This window comes from Oryzias latipes, chromosome 4 (assembly GCF_002234675.1).
Source record: "Oryzias latipes chromosome 4, ASM223467v1".
NCBI lineage: Eukaryota > Metazoa > Chordata > Actinopteri > Beloniformes > Adrianichthyidae > Oryzias > Oryzias latipes.
The window spans coordinates 31,449,072-31,473,503 of record NC_019862.2 but is presented as its reverse complement, the minus strand read 5'-3'; the positions used below and the strand labels follow the sequence as shown (position 1 = coordinate 31,473,503).

The 24,432-nt window shown below is 41.4% G+C and overlaps 2 protein-coding genes across 6 annotated transcripts in view; both read left to right on the top strand.

Moving 5' to 3' along the window:
* The first annotated feature begins 646 nt into the window (after positions 1-646).
* Positions 647-10,396, top strand: soat1 (sterol O-acyltransferase 1). 4 transcript variants are annotated; one of them, XM_020702767.2, is made up of 16 exons: positions 647-747; positions 1,029-1,158; positions 3,126-3,184; positions 4,929-5,077; positions 5,167-5,226; positions 5,312-5,419; positions 5,516-5,801; positions 6,536-6,614; positions 6,701-6,785; positions 6,876-6,921; positions 6,995-7,124; positions 7,217-7,314; positions 7,401-7,499; positions 8,610-8,745; positions 8,837-8,982; positions 9,061-10,396. In XM_020702767.2, the coding sequence occupies exons 2-16, from the start codon at positions 1,029-1,031 to the stop codon at positions 9,124-9,126; spliced, it is 1,677 nt and encodes a 558-aa protein (XP_020558426.1). In that variant the 5' UTR covers positions 647-747; the 3' UTR covers positions 9,127-10,396. The 4 variants fall into 4 exon arrangements, with proteins under 4 accessions (XP_020558426.1, XP_011472868.1, XP_004068423.1 ...); XM_011474566.3 differs by having other exon boundaries at positions 1,029-1,194; XM_004068375.4 differs by having other exon boundaries at positions 687-839.
* Positions 10,397-10,804: 408 nt separating this feature from the next.
* abl2 (ABL proto-oncogene 2, non-receptor tyrosine kinase) overlaps positions 10,805-24,432 on the top strand; it is a 33,006-nt gene continuing 19,378 nt past the window's right edge. The window contains exon 1 of one of the 2 annotated variants that reach the window (XM_023954583.1): positions 10,805-11,794. In XM_023954583.1, coding sequence (XP_023810351.1) covers positions 11,572-11,794 — 223 coding nt within the window. In that variant the 5' untranslated portion in view covers positions 10,805-11,571. The remainder of the gene's footprint in view (positions 11,795-24,432) is intronic. The other variant, XM_023954582.1, reaches the window with a different exon arrangement.

Genomic DNA, 24,432 nt, shown 5'->3' with positions numbered 1-24,432 from the left:
TAATGAAAGTAGTTCTGCAACAATTAAAAAGAAAAATGGAGAAATTGGACATCCTTGGCGTACTGATCTATTTATGGAGAATCTTTGGGATGTATTAGGATAAAGAAGAATAGAGCTGCTAATGTCTTTATAAAACATTTTAGCGATAGAAATGAAATTTTCCCCAAAGCCAAATAATTTCAGTGCATTATAGAGAGACGGTTTAGCTCGTGCTGGTTTGCGGCGCCTGCCGTCCGTGAAACCAGGGTTCGACTCCGGGCTGCTCCCTGTTCCCTTCTCTACCTCTGCCGGTTCCAAGCCCGGTTTGAGAAGGTTGCGTCAGGAAGGGCATCCGGCGTAAAACATTGCCAAATCTACCATGCGACTCGTTCGCTGTGGCGACCCCTGATGGGAGAAGCCGAAAGTGGAAGAAGATAGAGAAAGGGATTTTCTACAGTGTCGAAGGCTTTGTAAAAGTCTAAAAAAAGAATGAGTGCTTCAGAATCAATGTGTTCTGAATAGTCTAATAAATCCAAAATTAACCTTATATTATTGCTAATATGTCGATTTTTCATTCTTCCTAATTGGTTTTGGCGGTTTTGAGACGCAGGTGACGTCAGAAGGAGGAGAGCCTCCCAGCCAATCAGGAGGCGCCGCTCATCATTTCATCCTGTTTGTGTGGTGAAGGTAGAGCAGAGGTTCGTTCTGCCGTGACGGGCGGACCGGTTCGTCTGTCTGCGAGCTTTCCGAGGCGGAATCCACAGAAAGGAAGGACCGGAAGATTCAAGAAAGAGCTTTTTTTATCCCTGTTTTGTTTCTGCAACAGGCGTAGCCCTGTTCGGTATTCCTCGGTCAGTCAGGTGACTAGCTTTTCCTCAATCTGTGTACTGCTCACTACCGGATAGTATCCGGATACTCAGTGAGGCAAACGTGAACGTTTTTATGTAATCAGCCCAGCTTCATCGTGTGACCGATTACATTGTTGTCATTTTTTTAAACTGGGCTGTTTTTGTTCCTGAGATTCACATTCATCCGGTTTGCTTCCGTAGATGGAGAACGGGACCGACAATATCCTCCGGTCTCGCAACGGAGCCATCCCCCAAATGCCGGGCTCGGACCGGGGACCTGATCCCGGAAATGAGCAGCAAAGCAACGGAGGAAGCCACATCCTCAGCAACGGTGAGCAGTCTGACCGGATTCAGGAAACTGCGGACGGTCAGTCACAGCTTCAGTCTGTTTCTGCATGTTTACTTCATTTAAATGGATTTATTTATCACAGCCAAACTACGACATTCATTCAAATTCTGTTGTTGAGTTTGGTTTCCAATAATTCCCCTTCTTAAACAAATACACTTTGGTTTATAATGAACTGAATGATGATGCAGTTTTTATTTAAGGGCCTATATCACTCAAAATTTTTTTTTTTTAAGTGTATAATCATGTAAATTTCTCTCAAAAAACAACTCCAACGTGGTATTTTGATCCATTCACACCTATTTGAGTATTCCTCTAAAAACCTGAGCACCAGCCCCTCCCAATCCACGAAAATAAGCGGTCCCTCACTTTGTGACGTCACAAAGTGAGGGACCGCCCCTTCCAGGAAGAGTCTGCACTGCCAGCCCCGCCCCCAGGCTAACGCACACACCCACTTTCTCTGTGGAGCTAGCTAAACGTTCTTATTTTACATGAAGAATACGAACAAAAGTTGGGATTTTGTTTGTTTTGGTGGGAGAAACGCTGACGAGGTTGAATCTGAGGTGACGTCCTGAAATGGGCGTCACCCACAAGGAGGGAAAGGCGGAGCCTTGGAGACACAGTTGTCTTACTTCCGGGTAGGAAAATGAGCTGCGAAAATAACTATTTCATTAAAAATCATTCTTCAGTGTGCCAAAGGTAATATCTTATCATATACATGGATATAGTTTAATCTGAAAGGCTTAGTATTGGCCCTATAGAGTCCCACTCTGTCAATTTGCATTTCTAACATGTTCTTGTAGCATTTTTCTCATGGTGAAGGTCATGTATAAAGAAAATCAAGCTTAAAACCACATTTCTGTCTGTATAGTATTCTGTATAGTATTCTTTTCATTCAAATCATGGTAAACTAGTAGCAGAAGGGCAACATCTTGAAGTTGTTACAAACCACCATCAGCGGGCCACAAGCTCCCGGCTCTGCTCCATTCCGATGCATCCGCTAACCCAGAGGTGGGCACTGAGGGCCGCAGTCCTGCATGTTTCCCAACACACCCTGCTCTGGCATGTTCTGATTGGCTGGACACACCTGAACCAGGTAATCAGCCATGAGTAGGGCAAGAGTATCTGGAAATCATGCAGACACACCGGCCCTCGAGGCCTGGAATTGCCCACCCCTGCGGCTAACCGATCCGTGTAGGTCTTTGCTTTCCTCGCTCAAACTGGCATCTGGCTCAAAACTGTACGGCTTCAATGTTGTTCGCCCGTTTGGTTGCATCAGCAGTGTTAGGTTGGGGCTGTAAGCTAGCGTGAGAGAGCGTAAACAAGGGGATGATGGGAAGGCTTACTCCACGCCAACGCCATTCTGTCATCTTTTGAGATGGGTGCAGTTCTGCTGCTGTCCTTAAAAAAAACAAGACTTTGCCCTTCAAGATTTGGGTGGAGTTCTGCTTTTTATTTGAAAGGAGTCCACTTCTAAAGATCAGGCAGCTGTCAGGACTAAATGACTCGTATTGAACTTTAACCACTGAAGACCAAACTTCCCAGAACTTTGACAAATCTGTTTTATTGCCTGATCATTTTAAAATGTTGATAACTGTTTGAAAGTCTGCTGGCCTGCTAAGCTGCACCTGTTGGCTGCAGATAGGAAGTGTAGGAGCCATATTGAATCTTTACCTGTAGGCGGCGCTGTTTTAATAGAATTTATCATAAAAACAAACAAGTTGATGAGGTGTGTTTTTGCAGGAAGGACACGTTTTCAACCGCAGTTGAAAGGAAAAACTTTCCTTTCTGTTCGTCGTATTGGAAAACAAACGTTAATTCCAGACGTTTAGCAAGTTGAGTGACGTTCACTGATGTGGACCAGGTTTTCTGGGATTCTGACTCCGTTATTGATGGGAAAGCTGTGTTGTCACATTAAAGTAAATGTACTTTATGTGCTGTTGTCCTCACAGGGATCATTGAAGCAGACGGTGTCATCAGCAAAAAGATGCAACTAAAGAGGAAGGCAGAGGTTAGTGAATTAGCCACATGGTTAAGTTGATGACGAGTTTGCTTTAAAGTTGAAAAAGACGTCGCATTTTTGGTACTTTTGAGCAGAAATCAACCAAAAAGGACTGTGGCAAACAAAAACAAGGATTCGGTTCTTAGAGACAGAGAGTTCATAAATATGCAACAAACATAAAAGATGTCACCAAAGACATATTCTTGTACACACACTCAGATGTTAATAGGTTTCACTAGTTATTTGATATTTTAACAGTAACCTCCTGTGTTGTTTGGTTTTTACAGTATTTCAGATCTTTTTGTTCCAAAAACAGACGGACATCTCCATTTTCTTATTGTTCTTACTCTACGCGTTTTAAACATTAAATACCTCTGTAATTATTATGTTCCTCTTATTTATTTATTTTTAATGACAGCAAGGCAATAAAAAAACATTCCTACACACACAATATGCTTTTAAAAATGGCAGAATGACCTAAATTAAGGACAGAAAATGCTTAATTTGGTGGAAAAAAACAAGATTTTGGAAAACCAACGTACCACAGCATGTGACTGTGAAACAGACGTCATTTTTGAAATTGTTCTCACGACCCTTTTTGCTCTAATAACCGTAACTTTTGCTGCTCGGTTGTTCTACAAAGATGCTTTTCAGACTTGCTAACAGGCAAGTGGGTCATAATGAGGATTAGCTCAGCAGTTTAAACCATGTGTGTGTTTAGAAATGAAAGGACTTGTGACTTTTTTTTGTCTCTGATGAAGCAAATTTGCAGATTTTGGGGTCAAATGTAAATAAGGCAGTGGACATGTTTCTTTCTTAACACAAGTGTACGTTTGTTTGAAGAAAAATAGATTTTATGTTTGACTAAAACAGATTTATCTTTATCTGTCCATTTAAACAGACAGAGGTTTGAAGCGTGTAATGTTGTTTAAGAGTTTCAGCGCTAAAGATCGTCCTGAAGTGAGATTTAATGTACTAAACTGAAATACGAGACGGACAATTTCACTTTAGCCTTTCCAGTTATTATACATATATTTTTTTATGCAACATGTTTATGAATCAAAACTGTCCTCCTGATTAAATACAAATCTGAAAAATGCTGCTGCATGAATAAAATTCCAAAATTATCTTCTGCTTTTCTAGAATATTGGTATATTCTAGAATTATTTCTAGAATATACCAAAACAACGTTCTGTCCGTACACAGCATCTTTAAATTTCTCATCATCTTATGGGTTGAATACAATAAAGCTGAATGCTATAAATCCTTCAGTCATTGTTTTCCTGTTTCTCTTTCTTTATTCTGATATCTTCATCCATTTTTTCCCTGCTTATCTCCTATTGTTCATCTATTTCAACCATTCAACTATTCAAATGTTCAGATCTTTCAGTTTTTTCCTGCTATGACTTTTGGTCCTTCAAATCCTTGAACTTTTCTAGGATTTCCAGGATTTCTGTCTCCATTGAAACGCATGGGGAATCCTTGGAGCAGAAGCTCGCTGGTTCGATACCCGGCTCTGGCATTTCTTATTGTGCTGTTTTTCACTTTATTGAAGGTCAACTTTTATCATTTGTTTATAAAAAAAATTTGTGCCAGTTATTACCCTTTAAGTTTCATTTTCATTCAGTGATATAGCATTCAATCCTGTAGTTTCCTCTGGAAAAGCAGCTCCTCCTAGTTTCCACGAATTTTCTATGTTATAATTTTTATTTTCCTTGTGTTCCTCATTTGCACAAACGTTTTTGGTTTTCAGCACCTGAAGAATGACCTTCTGCGTCAGTTTGACAGCCAGGTCAGCGACTTGGTGGATCATCTTCTAGAGGAGTCGTCCAGCCTGGAGCGTTCCTCTGTGCCTGCAGCCTTCTCCCCCCCCATGTCGGATAGGGAGAGGGCCAAGCTCGGGTACACCTGAACACAGAAAATACTCCTCCAGCTCCATTTTTTTCTGACCACGTTTGTAATATTCCCCCCCCCACGGTTGTGTCCTGCAGTCACTTTCGCCCTCCTCACGGGGAGGGCAAGCATTTCACAAACAGGAGGTCTCTTCTTGAGTAAGTTGGTGCATCAAACATTTCTCTGTGCTCCGGAGGTCGTTCATTCATTCTGCTGCTCAAACGTTCCTCCGTTCTTCTGCAGTGAGCTTTTTGAAGTGGACCACATCAGGACCATCTACCACATGTTCATCGCGCTGCTCATCCTCTTCATCCTCAGCACACTTGTGGTAGATTTTATTGATGAAGGCAGGTAATATGAAGCTACCTTGAGTTTCCTTTTGTGTCCAGGTGCACAGTGGCTGACCTTATCAGAAAAGACACAGAAACTTGTGGTCTTTTGTCTCAGGTTGGTGCTGGACTTTGACCTGCTGGTTTATGCGTTTGGCCAGTTCCCTCTAGTGGTGTGCACGTGGATGTGCATGTTCCTGTCTGTGTTTCTGGTGCCCTACACCCTGTTCCACCTGTGGGCTCAGAGCCAGTCGGGCTCCTATGGCCACCCCAGGGTGTCCAGTCTGCTGTTGGGTTCTGCGTTCCTGCTGTATCAAGTTCTGGGTCTGGGACTGCTTCCTGCGTATGTCGTTGTGACCAACAGCTTACCGCCGGCATCCTGCTTCATCATCATTATTGAACAGGTGAGTGAAACGGGAGGCAGGTTTTTTATTGCGTTAAAGTCCCCACTTCAGTGGTCTTTTTAGCCAAATGTAAAAAAAAAAACTCAATTTCTGTTCAAACTGGTGTGGGCGGGACCACTGGTGTGGGCGGGACCACTGGTGTGGCACACCCCCAACCCGGTTCCCTTCGCCGTTGCTGGGAGCTCATGCCCCCCCCCCCAGTGTTTTTTCTACATTACAAATCTCGCATTTTCTATACTATAGAGCGCAACCTCGATAGTCTGATTTTGAAGTTATGTCATATGGGAGACACGAGTGGGAGGTGAGTCCATCCATCAGTCAGACTTTACTAACCGATAATCATAATTATAATTCTAGAACTCATATCCTGGTTAGAAGATTCACAATATCATACGGCCTGTTACTCCAAACGCAGTCCGACAATGTTACACATTTGTCGCTTTAGCGTATTTACTATAACACCTTTGAAACTTATTAAAAAAATAGACTGTGTAGCTCTCTGACATCAGTAAGCACAACCAAAGTGAATCCATAACCCTTGTGTTATCTTGTGGGGTCTAGATGACCCCCCCCCTTCCATTGACGTGTTCTCCCTACCATGACAAAGGTGGATAAAGGTGCAAAGGTTTAATGTAATCCATGGACACCAGTGAAGATCACAATTCATTGAAGAAAAAAACAACATTAAAAAAAAACCATAAATTAATTTTTCTTTTTTTCATTTCTGGTTTCAGGTTCGTTTAATGATGAAAGCGCATTCGTTTGTCAGGGAGAACGTTCCAAAAGTCCTCTCCTGGGCAAAGGATAAGACAAGTGTGTAACTCTTGATTCAGAACCATTTTGCCTGTTTAATCATTCAGAATTCCAGTTTTGGCATTTATCTTCTAAATTGCCATCAGGTCCTGGTCCAGCCGTCCCTCAGGTCTCTCAGTACCTCTACTTCCTGTTTGCCCCGACTCTTATCTACAGAGACAAATATCCAAGGTTCTCTCCGGTCACAGCGTCTCTGTCATTCATTTACTAAACTGACAACGTTTTTTTCCTGTCAATCCGGTAAACCTTGTCTCCATTCAGGAACCCTGTTACAAGATGGAGCTATGTGGCCTCCAACTTTCTTCAGGTACGCTGCCGTGTTTTCCCTGCACAGCATGAGGTTTATCGGATGTGTTTAACCCCCTCCCCTCCGTCCTCAGGTCCTGGGCTGCCTCTGTTATGCCTACTACGTGTTCGTGCGGCTGTGCATCCCGCAGTTCCGCAGCATCAGTCTGCAGTTTTTGGATCTGAGGGCGATGGTCCTCTGTGTCTTCAACTCCATCCTGCCAGGTAGAGCTTACGTGACGCCCCAGCAGCTGTAGGTCATGCTTCATGTTTGAGTTTTTTTCTTCTTATTATTATTTTTTTGTGTTTCCTTTTAGGAGTTTTGGTTCTCCTGCTGGCATTTTTTGCTTTCCTGCACTGCTGGCTCAATGCTTTTGCAGAGATGCTTCGCTTTGCAGACAGAATGTTTTACAAGGTCCTGCTCTCCCTTTGACTAAGAACATGTTTAAGGAGGTGTTTAAGGTGGTAATCGACACTTAAAACGGCTTTGCTCTGATTCAGGACTGGTGGAATTCAACCTCTTTTGCAAATTACTATCGAACTTGGAACGTGGTGGTGCACGACTGGCTGTATTACTACGTCTACAGAGATTTCCTGTTGGTGAGTCTTTTCTTAACCCATAGAGGTCAAACGTTTAATCTGCAATCAAATGTTTTTATCTGGATTTATAGGAAGTTTGTCATTTTAAAGTTTAGAATAAAACTTTAACAGAAATACAACATTTCCCAACACATTCCTGGCAGGTGTAAAGTTTATTTCTCTAAGTTTGTCAGTCATTTCTTTGCCAATATTAACTTGTAGATTTTTGACACGTTTGTTTGATGTCCAAATAAAATACTGTGTAGTAAATTATACTTATATATTCTTATACAAAAAACATGTAAGTATCTAGAACTGTTTTAATTCACTCGTAAGGAAAATTCTTATTCAATTCTTCATAGGTTTTTTTTTTAATGCATCAATTTTGTTTTTCAGTTTATTAATGATTTTTTTGAGTTCAGAATTTAATTTACATTTGTGTTCTGTAACTAAAAATAAAAAACATTTGGCATATTTTAATTTATTATGAAACCATCACAGTTTTCTTCTGTTTCACTAAATGATTTGAAGCCTGGAGGACCTGAAACCGGATCAATGTTTCTCAGATTTTAGTCATTGTTTTCTGTTTCTTTTCTTTTTTCTTCTTCTTTGGCTGCCATCAATTGCTGCTACTAAAAATATCAAACAACAAAACTTGTCAAATTAACTTTAGACGCCCAGAATAAAACGTGTTCTTGCGTTCTCCAGGGTCAAAAGCAAAACTAAATCAATTTCATTTTAAATGTATGCTTTTATTCTCTCATTAAAAATAAAACATAAATGTCAAATTTAGGGAAATCTTATCTATTTGAGTTATGGTGTCAACATTTTCATCAATATGTTTTCACTTTCATTTAAAAAAGTAAAGAAAGTAGAAATTGACCTTTTTTTCTCTTTATTACATATAAAACTGCAAACTAAGGACAGTTAAACTGCAGATTAAAATGTTAATTTGATGGGTAAAAAGACTTCCAACAATATGTTGTTGAGTTAAAGTGAGTCCTTTTATAAAAAGGTAAAAAATGATTTCTTTTAAAAATATCTGATATTTTTTGTGAATTGCCTGAAGATTTTCTTTTTAATTCCTACATGAGATTTCAACTTGAAACTGTTTATTATTTGGCGTTTCAGATTTCTCAGAAGCGTTTCAGACTAGCCGCCATGCTCTTCGTCTTCACCATCTCCGCCGTGGTCCATGAGTACATTCTAGCCGTGTGCTTCGGCTTCTTTTACCCCGTGCTCTTCTGCCTCTTCATGTGTTTTGGAAGTAAGAAGAATGACTGAAGGAATCGGGCATCACTGCCTCTCAGCCACAAAACTCCTGAATCTTTGTCTTTCTGTCTCCATTTCATTCCCAGTGATGTTCAACTTCATCCTGCATGACCGACGGAAAGGCCCCATCTGGAACGTCATCATGTGGACGGCTCTGTTCCTGGGTCAGGGCGTGATCATCTGTCTGTACTCCCAGGAGTGGTACGCTCAGAGATACTGTCCTGTGAAGGAGGTAACAACATGACTTGTTCAGAAGTACTTGCTAGCGGAAGGAAAGACGCATCCTGACGTGAGGACGTTTCTGTTTCAGCCGTCTTTTCTGGAGTGGGTTACTCCTCGGTCCTGGAGCTGTCAAACGGGCTTAAGGACAGACTGAAGAGTTTTGACTCGACTGGGATTATAGTAAGACGTAGTGCTAGTCCTGATCACTGGAGGGTTTCTGTTAATTTAAATATTTATGGTTTTTTCTTGTCTTTGCACTAAAGTTGGAAGTCTGTAAGAATGTATGGCAAAGCTTCTGCTGAAATGCCAAAAACAGCACCGTCACTGATGCCTTATGTGTTTGTCAGACATCACAAAGAAGTACCTGTAAGCACCTTCTTCCATGTACTTATGTACTGTTTGTATTTTTTAAGTTGTCTCTTTGAGTAGATCGACTGTGAAAACCCTCTTTGTGCCAACAAGATCGCGGCAATATTGACTCACGGCAGCTGAACGCAGACAGAATTGGCTTTTTGCAATCACTCTTTGGTGGTTTACACATGTAGACTGAAACATTTACTTTTAGTGCCAAAAAAAGAGGGGTTAACACGTGTGTCCAGCTGTTTGAACCTAATAAGCAAGAGGTGCCACACCTGCTGTCTTTGTCTCGGGATTTCTGGGTAATTTGTTGGTAACCTTAGTAATCAAATCAGGACTTTAACACTGAAGTCGGTGAACCCAAATGTAGGGCTGCTGGCTGTGCTGTTTCAATCTGAATTGGTGATTCTCTATGAACTAAATGTGTTTTGGAAGCACATGTCAGCAGATGTTAGCTGCTATGTGAAATCACTGAAATAAGTACAACTGTGAGATTTAAAGGCTGCCAGAATGTTCCAACAAACACGGTGATGCTTCAGCAGCCAGGGCTACCATATTTTCTGCTGTCGTCCTATTTCATACCGGTTTGCTGTGTGGTATTGAAGAAGATTATATTTTCTATGGAAAGTCATTGCACATTTTAAAAAAAAATGTTGCATTTCAGGGATTTTTCTGATGCTCTTTAAAACGTTGATTCTATGTGTGCTATAATGACCACAAGGTGGCGCTATAGCAGCACCTCGAATGTAGTGAAGATTCATTTTGAGTGACGTTTCCCCACATGACAAAACTTTGTATTATGAACTCAAACTAACACTTTTAAACATGTAAAGACATTTTTGACATCATTTGGATACTTTTGTCAGATGAGTGTCTCTTTTTGTTCACAATAATATCAAATTGTAAAGAATCTGTTGACTAAAAATTTGATTTTTGATTGATTTTCTGTTACTTTTCCATTTAATTTATTTTGTTATATATGTTGTAACGCCTCTTTTCTGTGTCTTTACATAAATGATTGTTCTCTGTCAAAGTAATAATTGCTGGAATAAAAGTCTATTCCCTTATCTTTGTTATTGTATGCCAGGATTACTAGATGAACACATTAATCTGATGCATAATGATAAATTGTTTTTTTTCCTGTAGAATTTAAAATCTCCATACAAAGAACAGATAAAATCACTAAATATTAAATATCCAATGACAACTCAATATGCATCATTTGGGTTAAAGATTCAGGGTTTTTTGCAGAAAATTCGATACTCGATTTATTTTTGAAGTTTTCATTAGCATTTTTTTTCTAGTAATTAGTATTAAGCCACTATAAATTACTATTTTTCATAATTTTTCTACCTTTTGGGGCTTGTTTCTGTAGAAAGATTAAAAGTCAAATTTCTCACTGTAATTATTTAAACCAACAGAAGAGGATTTTCATTTGCGTTATGGTGCCATAAAGAATGACATTAAGTCCAATAGGTTTAACTTTTTGTTTTAATTATATTTGCAAGGAAGTATACTTTTTATGAGGGTTTTTTTTTTAATCTATGAATGAAATTGTTTGTTAGAAAATGAATTTCCAAACTTCACTGTAGATGATTAAAAAGCTTTTAGAAGAAGTAACTCTGACTTTCGGGATAAATCCATAGCTTGGGGGTGTAGGCGTGTTTTCTTTTTTTCTCCGTTTTCCTTTCTGGTGTGCGGCATCCCGGTCCTCTCGTGGGCAGACTCCTTGCAGAGAATGCTGGGAGCGGCTCCGTGTCGGTGCTGGGGAGGTGGAGGCTCGCTCTGACCGGGCATCCGAGGCGAACCCCCGCCTTGTGCAACACATCCACTGTTCTGCGGTAAAGATGGCGGCGTCAGAGGGGGCGCGCAGCGGCTGGACCACGGCTAGAAGGATTTGATAGTCTCCTTTCCCATCCCGTCCAGTTCGTGGAGCGCTGTACTTTAGTCATTCGGTGCGGTCTGAACCACGGCGGTTAGGAAAACCGTGTCACGCGCGGAGGTTGCGGTTTTATTGTTGCAGGCGGTCTCGGGTGGGTTTCACTCGTAGCTGCTAACCTTAGCTAACAGGCTAGCTAGCTAGCCATCTCGGGCTAGTTCCCGTTATCTCAGTGGGGAGGGTTTTAAGGAGGAGATTGTGGGCCAGTCCGTTCTAACTTGGTGGGGGGGGGATGTGAACTAGAAGCGCGCGGGGGGGGTTTGCTTGCTTCGTCCCAAACGACCTCACAAACAAACTACTGGGATGGGACAGCAGGTAGGCCGCGTTGGTGAGGTTACGTCGACCGGACTGCAGCCACCACAACCCCACGCTACACAACCGCAGCCGGGAAAGGGGAACCGGGGCAGCGGAGCCGGGCGAAGACCCCGAGGAGAACCAGGCAGTAGCAGCACAGGGACACCGCCAGGCAGGGCAGCCTCAGCAAACGCGCCCGACCCAGGGATCAATATATTCACGCAACATTCAGGTAAGAAGAATGATGAAGGAAGTAAAGATGCTGTCTGAATTCCTACGTTTGTTTTTTCTTCCGTTATCCGAGTGCTAGCGAATTCCCTTTGACACCGACCGACGCGTTAGCGGAAACTGCTATAAACCCTCAAGCTTTCTGTGTCCCCAACCCTTTAAGCGTTTATTTAGGTTTTAGGCGTGAAATTCACATTTCGTGTCTAGCTTTGACTCGTGTAAAGCTGCGTGAGGGAGAAGGTGTGTTGGTGAAAAGGTGAAGGTGCTCCACTGCAGGGTCAATCCAGGGCTTTTCTCCCTCAGCGCGTGAAGGTGCCTCTGGGTGTCACGTGACATCCAGCCGGGAAGCGGTGTTTCCCTACCCGGAGGTTAACCACCAACTCCCGGCCATGAATTCACTGGAGTACCGCTGCCTTCATCACATTTACACACCAATTTATTCATGTCTTCCTTTGTGTATTATTTTATGTGATATTATATTTTGTTTTGTTTATATGCATCAATTCAATTGTGTTATTAACATGTTATTGTAACAGTTTTGCTAATGGTGGAGGAAATGTGTAGAGAAAATTAAGCTTAAAATTGTTATTCTGGGTAATTCTTTTTTCAAATGATTGTTAATCAGGAGCAGATGAAAAAAATACTGTTGGAAAACACTAGTAGGACCTACAACGGCCAGCCACAGGCTCCCTGCTCTGCTCCATTCTGATGCATCCACTTGCAGACGAATAGATTCATGAACGTCTTTGTTTTCCCTCGTCCAAGCTGGTCTCTGGCTGTAAACTGTTCAGCTGGATAGCTCCAATTTTGGTCGCTCTTTTTCCTGGAAAGAGTGTAAATAAAGGGATGATGGGAAATGGGGACAGGCTTACTCCGTGCCAGTAGTCCCACCTAGAGCTGTGACGGTGTGAGTTTTTTGATCACAGCGGTGATGAACCAGCAGGAAGCCCCACCCCCCCCACACACACACAAACACAAAATCCCCTGCTGACCCGTCGCAAATGAATACAATTAATAATAATAATAATAATAACTGATACTTTATTCATCACACAATGGGGAAATTCTTCTCCGCGTTTGACCCGTCCCCTGGGGGAGCGGGGAGCTGAATTGCGCTCGGGAGGCAGTAGCATTAAGGGCCTTGCCTAAGGACCCTCACTGAGTGATGTTATTTGATGTGGTAATTGCCCCAGTGCCGTTGTTCATTCCCCTCCGGGAATCAAACCCTGGATTCCTGCATGGTAGCCTCTCACCTTACCAACCGAGCTACCCAGCCGCTACAACACACTATTCTTTTATAACAAATAGCAGTAAAAACTACCTATCTCACTAATGAACTAACTATATAGGTGTTGTAGAATGACTGTGTATGTGTGTCAGTGCGCTGCGTGTGTAGGAGGTAGGAGTGTACACACGTGTGTTGGGGGTGCGTGTTGATTCTTCTGCTCTCTAGCTGCACGCGAGGCTTCACCTGTGCTCTCTGGTACAGACATCTTCTCAGAATATTATTTATTGCCCAGTAATAAACAGACTGCAGACACTTTGTCACCTTTCCGGTAGCCGTGAAGCCTGACACCTATGAAGAACGTGGGGCAGGATGCTCCGCCTTTGTTTATACAGACACGTAACGTTACGCTGCACAAAATAGTTCCCAAACAAAACATGTAGTGATATTCATCTAAATCTACCAGCGCTGTCATGTTTGGTGTTACAGAGTGAACGAGAACAGTAACAGCCCCCCCCAACACAAAATCCTTAAGCGGGCAGCCGTGTCGCGCACTTAAGAACGCACGCAGCTTGAAATGGAAATGAATACAATGGAAATTAGTAATTAGAACGCAGTAAATTTGTCGTATTTCCTCGCGAGACAGAAACTTCTGTTGTAGAATGAAGATGTGTGTGTGCTGCTGAAGCTGCGTGTGTGTGTGTAAGTAGAGTGAGCGTGTGCAGCGCTGAGGGAGTGAAGGAGAACAGTAATAAAAGGTTTCCCCCAGAAACCCTTGAAGTCTGAACACAGGACTAGCAGAAAAAGTAAATTATCAGATGAATGTGTTTAATGTGTTTATTATAGTTCCAATCACGCACCATATGCAGAACTTAAAAGAAAACGTTCACAAAAAGAAACCTGCGGTGATGCGGTTATTGTCACACCCCTAGTCCCACCCACAACTCAGAGGCAAATTCCTAATGAACTACTGCCGCTCTGCAGAGACTATGCCTTTAAAAATAACAGGTTATTGGATTTTGCTTTAAAACGGCATAATCATAAATAAAAGACCACTGGGAGCGCTTTAATCATAGATTATAGGATGATCAGAGTGGGACTTTAAAGGGTCTATATCAGACAAAATCCACTTTATAAGCTTTTAATTGTATTAAAGTATTCATTTCTCATGACAGAAACACCAGAGTGGTATTTACATTTCTGAGCATTCCTCTAAAAACCTGCGCTCTGAGCACCAGCCCCTCCTAATCCACAAAATTAGCAGGTCCAGACAAGTGAGGAACCGCCCCCTGCAGTAACAGTGCGCTGTCAGCCCCGCCCACAGGTCAACAGACACACCCACTTTCTCCGTGTAGCTAGCGGTGATTGGTCTTTATTTTCTGTGCACAATGTGAAAATCCATCTTTGCAAAAGTAGGGTTGTTGTTTGTTTTCGTGGGAGAAATGCAGACACGCTGGTGAGTCCGGCTCTAGGTTGATGTCATGAAATGGGGGGGGGCACCCACACGGAGAGAAAGGCGGGGCTTCAGTGATCAAGTTGTCTTAATTCCGTGTTGAAAAAGAACAGGAAAAAACTTATATTTAATAAAGAATTCGTTCTTTAGTGTGCCAATCATGTACATGGATGTGGTTGACTATAAAAGGCTTAAGAATAGCATGATATAGACCCTTTAACTACAACGTGATTGCAGCTGACTTAAGGCCTGTTCACACCGGGACGAATTTCGCCGGCGATTTTCGCCGACGTTTAACGCCTCGTGACTAAACAAAGGGCACCAACGAGAGTGTGCACACCGACGCGAAAAAACGCCACGCGTTAAAGCGTCAAAAAAAAAAACGCCTCGGGTTCGTTTTTTTTTTTCGACGCGTCGCGTCGAAATCTACTCGACCAATGAGAATGGCGCTTTTGCTCACGTGTCTGGAGCTTCTGAAGTTACAGTAAAACACAACTTGGGGGCGCTCAAACACAAAACTGCCTTTCTGAGCACACATACCAGCGAAGAAGATAGACGCCAAGTAGCGTCTACACTGCCGCGAAGCAATAATGACGGACATTCTAAAACATCCCCGAACCAAGCACCAGTTGGAGCTACTGGTGCTTGAAATATTCATGTTTTCTTTGTTTGATTCTGACAAGCGGGTAAATACTTGCTCTCTTCTTCTGAGTGAAAAGCGAGTTTAAGAAGCGTAAAGTTGCGCAGCGCCACCTTGTGTACAGGAGTATTTCTGTTTTACATTAAGCGCCATCTAATGTCAGGGAATGAAATTGCATGTTCACTCCACTCATCGTCAGCGAAAATCGCCTGGGTGTGAACACAAAAAACGTGGCGAAAAACGCTGGCGAATAACGCCTGGCGAATATTCATCCCGGTGTGTACGGGCCTTTAAGTCCATTTACCGGTACACGTTTTGTTTCCTCCCCCCTGGCCTTTAGTGATATTTATACATTATTTTGGATATCTATTAAGGCTATGACTATTACATTGATTCAATCAGGATTCACAAGTTCACAATTCAGCTTTTGTCAGCCGTACGTACTAAAACTGTTGGTTTTGTTTTTAATAACTGATGTTAGATATTTAGTAATTAAACTTGAACATTGGAAATTTAATCACTAAACATTCTTACAATAGAAACCTACATAATTGATTTTAATTGATTTTATATAAAAATGATTCACACGTTTGATGAATTTCTGCTTTATTTTCTGAGGACAGTGTAAGATTTATCAGTTTCTTTTTAAAACATCTAGTTGTTGTCGTCATTATCCCTTTGTTTACACTCTGCATCTGTTTGCGCGTTTAGGTTTTGAATAAAAAATGTGAAGCATCACTAGCACTGAAGGTTTAGCGCCTGTTTTCTCCCAGCACTGCTGGAGTTGACAGAAAGTACAGCCCCTCTTGGAATAGAAAGCGCTTTCAGAACGGGGTTCTCGCAGAGTAATGGTCTTCACACACAGACTTCACAGTGAGTGCGGCGCTACAGCGCTGTTCTCTCCGATGTCAGAGCAAGAGTAGCCTTTTTCATAGCATCCAGGATGCAGAGATCCTCACTCTTCAAAGTACACAATAATAGAACAAAGACTCTTGAGGTGGGAAAGTGCAGATCTTTGTGCTCAGTCCTCCAGTCAAGAGGAGAGTAACCTTTTTACTCCATAAAAGTGATCACAACTCTAAAAATACTTTTAGGTGGTAGTGCTGTGTTTCAGCCCATATGCTTTTTAATTTAATTTAATTTACTGGTAAATCCTTTTATTCCACATGATGTATATACAGTGGGGCAAAAAAGTATTTAGTCAGCCACCAATTGTGGCTGTTTTTAGGTTTCCCACTTAAAAAGATGCGAGATTCCTATAATTTACATCATAGCTAAACTAGGGTTGTGCCGATGGACGATACCATCGTTTATCGTGATGGTTGACTGACATCCCGATGGAGAGACACCATCGTGATGCCACCCCCCCGGCACGCTGCGAGTCGACACCATAAGATGCGGTTACATGTACAAAATATCTTGATGGGATCAATGGTCGGATCAGAATCCAACCGTGTAGATGGGCCCAGAAAAAGTTTTTCAGATTATAAAAAACATTCACATGGGTCACACTTTCGGTCGGAATAAATCATTCGCACATGCGCAGCAGTGTTTTTAAAAACCGGAAGCGAAACTTAGTTCCGCCGAGCAGATACATACATAGATACGTCAGCTCGGTTATTTAATTATTATTATACAAGATGATCTCCTAAACGTGCTTTTATTAATGTTACGGTTAGTATGAAGCGCCTGTTCGCTCATCATTTTAATCCGTGTGGTCAGTGCTTTTTCTGTTGAAAAACGGAGCCGGAAGCCAGGATTAGCAGTGTGCTAACACGGGCTAACAACATTAGCATGAACATAAATCCATGCGTGAAACGCTACAATCTGCATCTTGGCTGCACGTAAATATGTGGGAATAACATCAGCCTTTATTTTGTCGGGACACGACTGGAAACACAAATTTTTGAACGGTTTCTAAGGACTGAGCGGCCTTTCTGCTTCGAAGCTTACACACTGCGTCAGCTAGCGCTCCGAGCTCTGCCCGACACACACTTTTACCGGGAGACCCGCTTCTCCTAAATTCCGGTTGCTCTTTCACGCAGAGCTGCGGGACGGATCACAGTCCTATGTCTCCCACACGTAACAAAGCATCCTTACTTCCCCTAAAGCACAAAACTTTAAGTCCGTCTTCTCTGCTAGAGACACGGTCGCTCGCTCCACCGGTCTAATCAAACCCCTGTTTATTTGATTTTTTGTTAAAGTCACTTCCCTCAGTTTAGACTGGATCATCGTCGATGACTCATTTATTTGGGAAATAAAATAAATAAAGTAAAATGACGAATGGCAATTTTATATATATATATATATATATATAAGAATGAAAAATTAAAAATACCCCCCCCCCCCCCCCCCCCCCCCCCCCCCCGACGATATCATCGTCCATCCCGATGGTTGACTGCAAACATCGTCAACTGCCAATTTAGGGGACATCGCCCAACCCTAAGCTAAACCTCAACTAAGGGAAAATCACATTGTCTGATTTTTATAAGAATTTATTTGTAAACTATGGTGGAAATTAAGTATTTGTTCATCAAACAAGCCAGATTTCTGTCTCTCACAGACCTGTAACTTCTGTAGAGGATCCTCTGTCCTCCACTGGTTACCTGTATTAGTGACTCCTGTTTGAACTGGTTATCTATAGAAAGACTCCTGTCCACAACCTCACACAGTCTCAGTCCAAATTCCATTATGGCTACGAGCAAGGAGCTGTCTAAGGACACCAGAAACCAAATTGTTGACCTGCACCAGGCTGGGAGACTGGATCTTCTACAGGTAAGCAGCTTGGTGTGAAGAAATAACATGTGGGGGCAATTATTAGGAAATGGAAAACATCCAAGACCACTGATAATCTCCCTCCATCTGGGGGTCTCCCCAAGTTCTCACCCCGTGGGGTCATAATGATCACAAGAACGGTGAGCAAAGATCCCAGAATCCCATGGGGGACCTAGTGAATGACCTGCAGAGAGCCGGGACCAAAGTAACAAAGCCCACCATCAGTAACACACTATACCACCAGGGACTCAAACCCTGCAGGGCCAGACGTGTCCCCCTGCTAAAGCCAGTACACGTGCAGGCTCATCTGCAGTCTGCTAGAGAGCATTTGGAGGATCCAGAAGAGGATTGGGAGAATGTCCTATGGTCAGAACCTACTGTAAAGCATGGGGGTGGAAGTATAATGCTTTGGAGCTGTTTTTCAGCAAAGGGACCAGGACGACTGATCCGTGTAAAGGAAAGAATGATTGGGAACATGTATCATCAGATTTTGAATGAAAACCTCCTTCCATCAGCAAGGACCGTGAAGATGAAACGTGGGTGGGTCTTTCAGCGTGACAATGATCCCAAACACACTGTTGCCCGGGTAACCAAGGAGTGGCTTTGTAAGAGCATTTCAAGGTCCTGGACTGGCCTAGCCAGTCTTCAGATCTCAACTCCATAGAAAATCTCTGGATGTAGTAGAAAGTCTGTGTTGCCCAGCAACATACCCAAAACATCACTGCTCTAGAGGAGATCTGCATGTAGGAATGGGCCAAAATACCAGCAACCGTTTGTGAAGATGTACAGAAAATGTTTGACTGCTGTTGTTGCCAACAAAAGTTATAGAACATTGTATAGAAAGAGTTGAACTTTGGTATTGACCAAATATTTATTTTCCACCATAATTTAGAAAAAAATATTTAAAATTCAGACAATGCGTTTTTCTAGATTTTTTTTCTCATTCTGTCTCACATAGTGGAGGTTTATCTATAATGAAAATTACAGGCCTCTCTTATCTTTTAAAGTGGGAGGATTTTCACAATTGGTGACTGACTACATACTTTTTTTCCCCACTCTAATTCCATCCAATCTGCAAGTAATGCACAGCTTTCTGCCGAGTAAATGCTTCTGTGTTGCTGTATCACTCAGGCTGATCCAGTGGATCCCCCTCCATTTGGTTGACATTTCAAAGTCAGATTTCCTGAGTTTGGTTCAGACTAGACTTGTTTTTGTGTTGTTTTTTAGAAGTCTGTCCATACTTAGTTTTTATTTTTGATCTTAAAATAACTGGACTGTTGTTCCTTTTTCCAGTCAACATTTCCCGCAGATTTCAAATCCTATCTCAAATCAGATGCAGGGCCTTGTTGAAAAATCTGTGGATGTAGTTCAAAGCTTCCCAAAGAGCTGAGGGCCTGCTGGGTGTTCACCGAGCAGACAATAGGGTTCATATATGAAGACACAACATGTGTCGGTCCGTATTGCCTTTTCTTTTGGGCATAACATTATGATTGGTGCTTTTGGTGTTATTAACATGTTCCTGTGGCATTTGTCTGATGATGGAGGACATGTATTAGGAAAATTCAGATTAAAATTGTATTTCTGATTATGTCTTTATTCAGGTTGTTGTGAATCAGGAGCTGACAGACAAAATGTCGTTTGAAAAATATTGTAATTGTGTGACGTCACAAATACTATGGGCGGGCCACAAGCTTCCACACATCCATTGGTTGATGACTGGATCCGCGTACGTCTTTGTACGTCTGCGTTGGCATCTGCCTCTAAACTGCACGGCTGGATGGGTTCAATGACTGATGGTTCATAACTGTACTGCTGGATGGCTCCAATATTGCTCGCCATTTTTTGTTGCACAGCTAATGTTAGGTTGGGGATGTTAGGGGTTGTAAGCTAGTGGGAGAGATTCTCAGCAGGGTTAGGGCAATGGGGGCAGGGTTAGGGTTAGTCCCACCCACAAGGTGGGTGGGACCCGGAGGTGAATTTCTAACAAACTGCCACTGCTATGCAGAAACTATGTCCTAGAAAACAACAGGTTTTTTTTAAAAGGTTTAACCGGCAAACAGCAAAGTTCTAGTTAAAAGACCACAGTTTTAAAATAGATCAAAAGATGATCGGAGTGGGTCTTTAATTGGTTTGAATCAAAACAGTTTTTCTGTCTTCCATAGTGTTCAATCATGGAGCTGTTTTCCTGATGCACTTCTATAATGGATACATGTGTTCCTGTATCACATTAATGCTCAGTTTCTTAGCTCTGGTATACAGAGTACAGTACAGTTTGGGATCTATACTTTAAGTAGTTGCTCATTCAAAACGGTGTGTGTATGTGAAGTGAGAAGAGCCCAATTGTGTCACAAAAGCAACACAACACTGTTGTTTTTTAACTGAGTTTGCTGTTTGGAAGCACACACTGATGCACCGCTAAATCACATTGGTTTGTTCTGTGCTAAAGGGGGGGGGGGGGGGTGTACTTGTTTGGAAACGGTACGAATGCTGTGTGGAAAAAAGATAGCACTCGCCTGTAGAAAAAATGTAAAAACAGAGCTAACAAGCACAGGCATGAAGCCCTGAGACTAGAAAGGATCTAAGCTCTTTCTAAGGAAGCTGGCTAAAAAAACACTCCAAGGAAAACATCCATTAGCCGTTTAGATTTTAATGTTTTATTCATCGTAAAATAATACACCTATTTTGTAGCCTCTTCCAAATGTGGACTTTAAAATAGCATATTAGAATGCTACTCTAGTTGACTCATTATTTATTCAAGCTTTATAAATTGCAAGATCTTTAATCCAATTTATATCTCAAAATTAAAAACTGGAATGACCTAAATTGATGTAGTGATAATGTAATAAAGAGTAGCAGTACTTCTGAGGGTTGTTTTGATAAAACCTAATATTGCAGCAAGCTATACATCTATTTTTAATCAAAACAGATTAGAGAAATGGGGGCAGATGAGCAGAGTTTTATTTTTATTTTTATTTTTTGGCTGCCCCAGCAGAGGGGGCATTAACTCGAGCCCAAGGCGGCTGAAGCTGCCCAGAGGGGTAGAGGGAGTCCTGCATCCAGGAATCAGGGACTAAAGCTGATTTGCATCATGGGTGAAATTCGATTAGAGACAAATCCACTTTTCCGTTGACTCGATGGGCTTAAACCTTAACAACCGCTATGAGAGTTAAGCCACTAGTGTGGTGTCAGAGGAAAGAAAATTCACACTTTAAATGGTACAAGCTTTTTAAATGAAATGTTCTGGATAAAACAAAAAAAGACCTATGAGTTTGAGTGGTTTGAATCAACCACTAGGAGGAGCCATGACCACACCTATTTTCCATACGACTTGCTAAAATGAAGGAAGAGTTGATCAGTCTGGCTGATTTCCTCAGAGCCGACAGTAAATGTTTGAATTGGAACGAAAGAGTTTAGAATCAAGCTTAGCCTGCGTGTCAGAGCGACATGCCCCATGGCTCTGTCATGCTCATGTTCAATTATGCATTGGATTCTGTCTCCATCATCGTCTTATGCTCTCTACTACAACCTTCTAAGCGTGTTCAGTCATTTACAGCTGAACGGAAAACCCTCCAGAGTAAAGTGCAAATTTACTTCACGGTAATTCAATTCACCAAAGTTTTAGATTTTATTTCAACCACTTTAAGGCATTAAGCTTTTTTCTTTTTCTTTACATGTCTTTGCATCTCATCTCCCCATTTCTGCCTTAAGCTTCTGCCTTTTGCTCTCAGTCAGCTTTAATCAGTTCTTTCTACAACCGCTTCGCCTCAGTCGGTTGCTTTGGTAATTAAAGGGTTAAGAATCAATCAGAATGGTTTGTGATTGTTTGTGCAGATGGTGCAGCAATCCCTCGCCAGAGAAGGGTTTTCAGTCCCATGTAGTTCTCTCAGTTTCATGGTTCTTCCTCAGCACTGCCCTGCAGGTATAGGCCAAAGCCTTGGCTTGAAGAAGAAACACCCATTTATCTCTGCTTCCAGCATTAACACTGCTGCTTATCCTTTGGCATTCAGGCTGAAGTCTCTGCTATATTTATTTTTTCTCTGCACACATTCACAGATTATCTGCGTTTGTTTGTCCTTGATAGTAGTGTTGCAAAGTGGTGCTGCTCTTGCTAAGAGCTCAGTGACTCCCATTTTCGTAGTATCATTGTCCATCAGCTCGGTAGTCGTCCTGGAGCCTCTGGGCTCGACTCTTTTAGATAAATCTTGTGAGACTCCGATGATAGTTCTGTTGGGAGGGTGTGTTCACTTCACGCACACATATATGAAATATATGGTCGAACTACTTTCTTTCATACCAACTTTCACGATCAAAAAAACAAATCTTTTATGCTGAGAATTGACCCAACGATTGAGCGTCAATTCCAAAAAGTCATTTTCAATTGGTGGTCAAACCCAGAAAAATAATTTTGTCAGTAAATACAGCAGGATTGATATCAAACTATATACTTTATTTAAACTGTCTGCAATGATATGATGTGTTAAAAATGTTAACTTCCCTTCGTGATTGTTTTTTTGGTTTGGGAGAAAAGGCTGTCAAATGAGATAATTTCTAATAAATATTACAAGCAAAATGTTGTGACGTAAATATATTTCATAGAAACTCTATTGAGAAAAAGATATTCAATATATCAGTGTTGGATACTCAGAAATAATACCCAGTACTGCTGATTATGCAATAAGCCAATACTTTTTAGGTAGTGTTGGTATTTCGCCTACGCTGAAACGCAGCATAACTCTTTCATTTATTAGTTTGAACCACTGCTGATCAGAAATAAATTGTTTCATCAAAATATTGATTTTCATTTCAAAAATGTAATATAAATTCATCAATTTTATGATGAATTTTATTTTATTTTTAAGTAATTTGTTTTGGGGGGGGGGGAATGACATTTTCTGTTAGTTTTTAATGTAAAAGTTTGTATTTATAGTAATGAAAGTTATGCTGTTAAGTTATGCTGTTAAGAGTTTTTCCATACTTAAAATATATTTTTGAATCAAAATGTAACCGATTTTTAATAGAATCATGTTGAAACGTAAATTACAAACTTGTGTGAATCAAATCAATTTAGCACGGTTACAGTGAAATCCATCCCCGTCTAGTACTTACTTTGAAATGCTGTTCTTGTTTTGTTCGTCTCTGCATTTGTTGTCGAGATGTGTTACTTTCTGTGTTTGCGCTTTGTGGGGTCGTTTTATTTCTGCACTAACTGATGTGCTGTTGGACTTCCTGTTTCCTGTGCGTTCATTGTTCACACCTGGTCTCTGTTAGTGACCTCACCTGTGGCTGATCTTCTTATTACCTCCGGCTGTTGTCAGCTTGGACTTGTCCGTCCGGATGCTTCCTGTTGTATCAGAAGGTCTTAGTTTTGTTGTTTTTTTGCCTGTTGTCTTGCTTGTTTTTCCTATTTGATCATTTTTTGACGTTCACCTGCTGGTACATGACATTCTGCAGTTCAGACCAAACTAAACCTCATGTGATGTTGAAAAACATGAATGTTTTTAATGATAAGTGTAGTTCTGCTTTTAGTTTCTGGTAGGAGACTTAAGACAATCAATACTTAATTTAGAATCTTTAGAATTCAAAATCAATTCATTAATGATATATGTTTATTATGTGATGCAGGTCAATGTTCTATAACTGTCTTTCTACTCATTGGCATATCTTTGTTACTCGTAGCTGGGTTTTGTGAATTTACTTTACAGGTTTTAAATGTGTTCTGACAAATTACTGTGCATTTGAACAGTTGGAAGGAAACTATGGGTCATTTTAATTTCTTTACCCCCCCCCCCCCCACCACCACCACTTTGCCATCTCAGCTGGTACATGAGGCAGCCTGTGGCTTTGCCGCCTGCAGAGCCGAAGGGAAGCACTTAAATCCCATTATTGACCTATAATGGGTCTCAAGAGTGGCAAAGCAGGGTGAATCATGGGCTAGGGCCCCATTCCTTTCCACCCATGAATAATCCACTGCTCTGGCTAGTGCTGGCCCACTCCCTAATTGGAGGGTGTCTACGTAGGAGGCCGGCTGGCTGTAGTCCTGAAAAGACGCTGCAAGCTGCAGCCTGTATGTGCCTGACTTACTATTTGCTCAGGTTTGGGATGTGCAAATCTGCTATTGATTTAGTCAGGAAATGTCACACACAAGACAAGTGCATGCATGTGTAACAAACGCAGGAGTGGGAGGGACATTTAAAAAACATTCTAGCAGTTATATAAAGTATGAGACGCCTTTTTATTTGTCTGTTTTCATTGTAACATTCAAAACTCTATATATTATTATAGAGTTTACATTATTCAGACTGTGATGGCAAATCAATAATTCCTAGTGATTTATATTAGGGTGCTTTGGTGGAAAATGATTTTTTATAACACTATTTAGAGTATGCTCCATTTAAAGTCTTCTTTTTTGTTGTAGTCATGTCTGCAAACACTCCCTGTGTGTTTTTTTTGTGTGTTTTCTTTTACTACATTCCCACTTCATGAGTAAGTCATAGGATCTGTCTGGTCATATAGACTTACATAATCACTTGCGCATGTGAGGCTCTTCCT

Excerpts from the sequence above, each read along its gene's own strand:
- soat1 (XM_011474566.3), top strand. The coding sequence starts at position 1,029 with ATGGAGAACGGGACCGACAATATCCTCCGGTCTCGCAACGGAGCCATC. Across the intron at positions 5,227-5,311 it reads AACAGGAGGTCTCTTCTTGA|TGAGCTTTTTGAAGTGGACC; the intron begins GTAAGTTGGTGC and ends GTTCTTCTGCAG. Across the intron at positions 6,786-6,875 it reads TACAGAGACAAATATCCAAG|GAACCCTGTTACAAGATGGA; the intron begins GTTCTCTCCGGT and ends GTCTCCATTCAG.